This window comes from Capricornis sumatraensis, chromosome 8 (assembly GCF_032405125.1).
Source record: "Capricornis sumatraensis isolate serow.1 chromosome 8, serow.2, whole genome shotgun sequence".
NCBI classification, from domain to species: Eukaryota; Metazoa; Chordata; class Mammalia; order Artiodactyla; family Bovidae; genus Capricornis; species Capricornis sumatraensis.
Genome location: NC_091076.1, coordinates 5,729,905 through 5,735,278, shown reverse-complemented (window position 1 = coordinate 5,735,278; position 5,374 = coordinate 5,729,905). Strand labels below are relative to the sequence as shown.

At 60.0% G+C, this 5,374-nt stretch overlaps 1 protein-coding gene across 3 annotated transcripts; it reads right to left on the bottom strand.

Annotated features, from left to right (window-relative positions):
- Positions 1-268: 268 nt before the first annotated feature.
- TMEM134 (transmembrane protein 134) lies at positions 269-5,157 on the bottom strand. 3 transcript variants are annotated; one of them, XM_068978070.1, is made up of 7 exons: positions 4,964-5,157; positions 3,981-4,045; positions 3,460-3,549; positions 3,225-3,301; positions 1,001-1,045; positions 741-794; positions 269-623 (listed from the first exon to the last, which is right to left on the bottom strand). In XM_068978070.1, the coding sequence occupies exons 1-7, from the start codon at positions 5,135-5,137 to the stop codon at positions 541-543; spliced, it is 588 nt and encodes a 195-aa protein (XP_068834171.1). In that variant the 5' UTR covers positions 5,138-5,157; the 3' UTR covers positions 269-540. The 3 variants fall into 3 exon arrangements, with proteins under 3 accessions (XP_068834171.1, XP_068834172.1, XP_068834173.1); XM_068978071.1 differs by having other exon boundaries at positions 3,460-3,522; XM_068978072.1 differs by lacking the exon at positions 1,001-1,045.
- Positions 5,158-5,374: the final 217 nt, after the last annotated feature.

Below are 5,374 nucleotides of genomic sequence, written 5' to 3'. Positions count from 1 at the left end.
CACCAGGCTTGCGGGGCAGAAGAGCTCAGGCCCAGCTCTGCTGCTAATGAGCGGTGTGACCTTGGGCAAGTCTCGGAGCGTCAGAGCTGTATGTGTACCATAGGGAGGAACAGGCCCAGAGCCCTTCAAGCCCATGGTCCGTCCTTCTCTTGGCCTTTCTGGGAGGAGGCTGTGGCCAGCCCGGTGGGCCGGTGGCAAGGAAAAAGCCAACTGTGGGCTGAAATTAAGCACCGCTTTTATTAGCACAAAATATCACCAATCCAGCAACCCCAGGGCCCGAGAATAAGTTAAGGCACAGAGAGGGAAGGGGCGACTTTCCCAGGCTCAGGTAGTGGCCCGAGACCCACATGCCCCAAACTTCCTGAGCAAACTCCCGAGAGGACTAGGGGGCTTGAGGGTCCCGGCGGGGCTTTTCCCTCGAGATGAGGGACCCGAAGCCGGGCGCAGACCCCGGGAGTGCCCCTCTAGGGATGCGAGGAGGCCGCACACACTGGGGCCTCTCGGCGCTGACGCTGGATCCCGCCGTCTACCGCCGGCTGCTCACTTCTCGAAGTAGGGCAGGTAGAAGAACTGGAAGCCCCGATGACCCTTGACAGCGCAGTAGATGAAGATCACGTGGTACACTGCAGGGCGGAGCCTGTCAGTGGCGGGCCCCGCCCACGGCCCGGCCCGTCCACAGCCTGCCCAGGGCCCCGCCCCGCCCCGCCCATATCCCGCCCTTGCCCACCGCCCACTCGCACCTCCTGGGACCAGCAACAGGAAGCCCGGCACGAAGAAGATGGCGCTGGAGACACCTGCGGGAGGGGAGGAGGGGTCGGGTCTGGGCAGGAAGGCTCCCGGGCTGGCTCAGTGCTTGGGCAAGTCTCCCTCTCCGAGGTCACAGGGGCCGTTTCCTGCCAGGAGGGTGCTGACGGCTGGAGGAAGTGGAAGGGCTTGCCAAGGACCCCTGGGCACAAGAGGGGAGTGAGCGCTGCCTGCGGGGGTCGGAGGGGCCGCTCACCTGGCGAGGGGGCCACCTCCAGTCCCACGCCGGTCAGGATCAGCACTGCACACAAATGGAGGCGCGAGGGTGAGGGCAGGCGCCACAGGAGGCAGAAGCTGGTGGCAGGGTGGGGACCTCCACCCGCAATCTCCCACAAGGCTTAGGTTTGAAGAATGGTGTCCCTCACCTAAGCTGAAGGCCCCCTGGGTAGAGAACCTCCAGGGGAAGTTCACCAAGCTGTTTTCAGGGCAGGACACCTGGCAGGCCCTGGGAAATGTCCGTGAAAGGACATTTTTGTCTGCTCCTCAGTGTGGCTCCTTTAGTCAGTCAGCAAACACTTATGGAATTTAACTGCTGAGTGCCTGATACTGGGAATCCCACCGGGAATGGAAGATGAGGTCTCTGCCTCCAGGCCCTTCCAGAGTGGAGCAACCAACAAGAACCTCCAAGCTACAACCCCTGTAATCAGGCAGCTCAGGAGCCTGGGGAATCAGAGAGGGCTCCTTGGAAGCAGTGGCATCTAAGCTGAGCAGGGGTAGCAGTAGCAGTCACCATTTAGTCGTCTTTTACCTGGTGCTACCAGGCACTGGGCTAAGGGTGTTACATGCAGTGCCTTATTTAATTGTCACCTTGATTGAATGAGATAGGTATTATCGTCCCCATTGCGAAGAAGAGGAAACTGAGGCACAGAGTTTGGGGCGGGGCGGAGGAACTTGTCCCTGGCTGTATTGGGAAGGTGGAGGTAATCTGACTTCAGAGGCTTTGTTCTGGGCATCCCACACGCAGAAAGGGAGAGCAATGTTCCAGATGGGGGAACAGCCTGGCAAAGGCCCAGAGTCTGGAAGAACTTTCTAGGAACTTCCAGCTTTTGGGGAGACTGGAGAGGCAGGGTCCAGGTTTCAGGAGTTTGGCAGGGCCTGTAGGCCCTGGAGAGGGATGTGGACTTTGGTTAATGACAGTGGGCACTGGGGAAGCTGAGATCACGGCTGGATCAATTTTTCAGATGCTGAGAGAGTCCGGGGTCCCCAGTTATAGGATGGGATAGGCACGGAGATGAGGAGCTGGGTTCTGCATCCCTGAAAATGGGGGGAGGGTACAGCAGAGGCTTGAAGGACCACCATGGACTGCTGTGTGGTTTGTGTCCTGCACAGAACACCTCAAAAAGGACAAGATGTGGCTGAAACTCACTCTCAGTGTCCTGGCTCATGGCTGTGGGCTCTGCCCACTCAGAAGAGGCATCTTTTTCTAATTCCTCTAATTTATGGGTTCTAGCGGCCCACAGGCCTGGCAATGTCACTGATGTGGGTTTAAATCCCAGCTCATCTACCTCCCAGCTGTGACCTTTCACCTGTGTCCTTATTTTTGAACTGGAATAGTAATAATGTTTGCCCTGTTGGGTGATGAGGATAAAATGAGGTAAGGCAGGTAGCCAGTGTGACTTGCAAGTGTTGGGAAGGTGGCAGCTCCCTCCCCTGCACACTCACCCAGAGCTGAAATAAGGATGCTGCCCAGCTTTCCTGCTAGGGTGCTCTGACCTTCCTGGAGGACGGAGAGCGGCTGCCACAGTTGGGCCCATGTTATGGGCTCCTCTTGATCCCAACCCTAGATTCTTTCACGGGGACCCTGATTGCTCAGGCCCACAGAATGAGGAGAAAAGGAGTCAAAACATCTGGCTCTGGTTTCTCCCTGCTCTGGGCCTCAGTTTCCCCATCTGAGTAACGGGTGCAGGGGAGAGGTCCTTGTCAGCTCTCAGACTCCAGAGGAAGGGAACTGACAGGTACCCTGTGGATTGGGCTGGCAGGGTAGTCCGCAGTCCTGGCCACTGGGCCAGGCGTATCCTTGTTCACCTGCCCCTACATTTAGGTTCTGAGTTGTGGCCCTACCTCTAACTTGCTGTGTGACCTCGGTAAGGAAGCCTGCCCTGCACCTGGTTCAAAGTAGACACAGAATAAATAGTAGCTGTTACTTTCTCTTCCCTAATGGATTAAACAGACTGAAAAAAAAAAAAAAGGAAAAGTTTGGAGCATGGAACCAGGTTCCATTTTCAACTATGTGTGATTTCTTGGCTGTGTGACCAGGAGGCTGCACCTGCCCCTCCCAAGGCCTCAGCTTCCTCATCTGTAAAATGGCGGTGGGGTCATGCCAGCCAGCTGCCTCCTCAGGGTGCTGGGTGGTTCACGAGGGGTGCAGAACCTGAGCAAAAGGAGGGTGGAGCCCTGATGGGGGTAGGCAGGGCACTCACCCAGCCCCAGCAGGAGAAGCAGGAAGGAGGCCAGCACTACCCGGTGGTTCTTCTGGATCAAAGGGTGCTGAGTCCAGCTGGATGGCAGCAGAGCAAGAAGAGTGTGGACATGGTGACAGGAGGCCCACCTCCTCCGGTGGGCACCCTCCCCTGCCCGGAGGACCACGGGGGAGTAGCCGGGGCTGCCTGTGTGGGGGCAGGGGCCACTGGTGGTGGCATCAGGGCAGAGTCTCACCTGCAGCACGCATTGTAGGAGCGCTGAGTGCTGCTGCTGATACTGCTAAAGGACCACTGGGAGCTGCGGATGGATGTTCGGCCAGAATCCCTACAGGACGAGTGGGCCCAGTGAGGGGACAGGGGAGGTGAGGAAAGGGACCCTTTGGGACAGGAATCATGATGACGTTGTGGGGGATAGTGTGGAGACTGGGGCCGGGTGTTCCTCCAGGAGAAGGGACACTGAGAGAGCACCAGGGTGAAGAGGAATTCAAGGGCTGGGGGTTTCTGCAGGACAAGTCACCTGTGAGAAGACAGGGGCAGCCCAGGCCGGGGGTTTCTGCAGGATAAAGAGCCTGGTGAGGTGGGCGGGCAAGGTTGGCACTAGGGTAGGGTGCAGGACAGGGACCCCACGCAGGGGTCTCTTTAGGACAGGACATGAGAGAGCTGAGTGAGGTGAGGTGCACGACTGAGCAGGGCCTGGGGACGGGAGCCAGAAGCATGGGGCTAGGAGTACGGGGTGGGTCCCCACCTGGCCCTGACCTGGTGCTGACTCCCCCATCTGGCTCCGGAGAGGCCTGGGCTCCATCCTCATCGTTCTCCAGATTCTATTCCAGAACACAGGGCTCAGAGGGGTTACTGGGCTCAGGCCCTTCCTCACTCCCCTCTGGTGGAGAGGAAGAAAGGGAGCCCACACAGCTGTTTGCCTGGCCGCTTGACAGCTGCTCCCTCCGCCCTCCCCGGCGAACGGGTTTGGTGATTCACAGAAACTGAAACCCAGGTAGGAGTATGTGCTGGGGGCTTTGGCAGGAGGAGCCAGCAGGGGCCAGGAGATCTCCCAAGCTTTGGGGGTCAGGGTGGAGGTGTCAGGATGGTATTTGGGGGGCACAGTATGGAGGCCCTGGATTTGGGAGGCCAGGGAAGGACAGGCCAATCCTTTCTAGGTTTGGGGAACAGGAATCTTGTTCAGGTTCCCAAGACAAGGAGTCTAGAGATGGTGGAGGTCCTCTGGAAAAAGGGGGATTTCCAGTTTAGCGGGAGCCATGGCACAGGCAAGGACTAACTCATCGTGTGAGTCAGGGCCTTCAGCTCTGGAGGAAAGGATGGGGTGGGGACTTCCAGAACAGAACAGGGGGTGCTGGTTCCCGTTGGATTATCTGGCCTGGGGCTCTCGGGGCTGCTTCTGAGTACGGACAAAGTTTGGTTCAAGTACAGAAGAGTTCCCCATCCCTATGGGGTAAGGAGAGGGAGGGTCAGTAGCCAGGATGAATGGGGACTCAAGGTTGGGGTCTCCAGCTGGGGTGGGGCGAGCTCCTAGGTGTGAGCTCTCCAATAGTGGCTGGGGGCTGAAATCAGAGCGGAGAGGGTCTGGGCAGGAATTTGGACCAGTGGCCACCTCCCGGGGGCGGTCTCCCGCTCTGGCCGAGGCCTCTAGGCAGATTCTCGAGTTGGGGGTTCTCCGGGGTCCGGCCTGGGGTCCGCCCAGACTCAGGCGAGGGCTGGGTGAGGTGGGCCGGGCGATTCACCTGGTAGCGCAGCCGGGACTGCTTGTCCTCGTCGGCCACCTCGAACCGGGCCCGGCGCTCGAAATGCAGCGGCCCGAAGCGGGCGACCCCGCTGGGCTCGAGCCCAGGGCCCGCGTCCTCCAGGGACAGCTCGAAGGCGTCATCGATGCTGAACTGGGGCCGGGAGGCACTCATGGCCCCGGCCCGCTCAGGCGCGCTGCGCGGTCGCCTTCTGCGCCCGCAGGCCCCGCCCCCGCGCGCAGGCCCCGCCCCCGTGCCGTCGTCTAGGTTGCTCGACGGTCCGGGGCCCTGGCCGAGGCCCCGCCCTCACATGACGGCCCCGCCCCCGTCCGCCTTCAGCAGGCCAGAGCTGCCGAGCGCCGAGCAGACCGATGGACTGGGCCCGCGTCCGGAACGAGCTGGGCTCGCCGC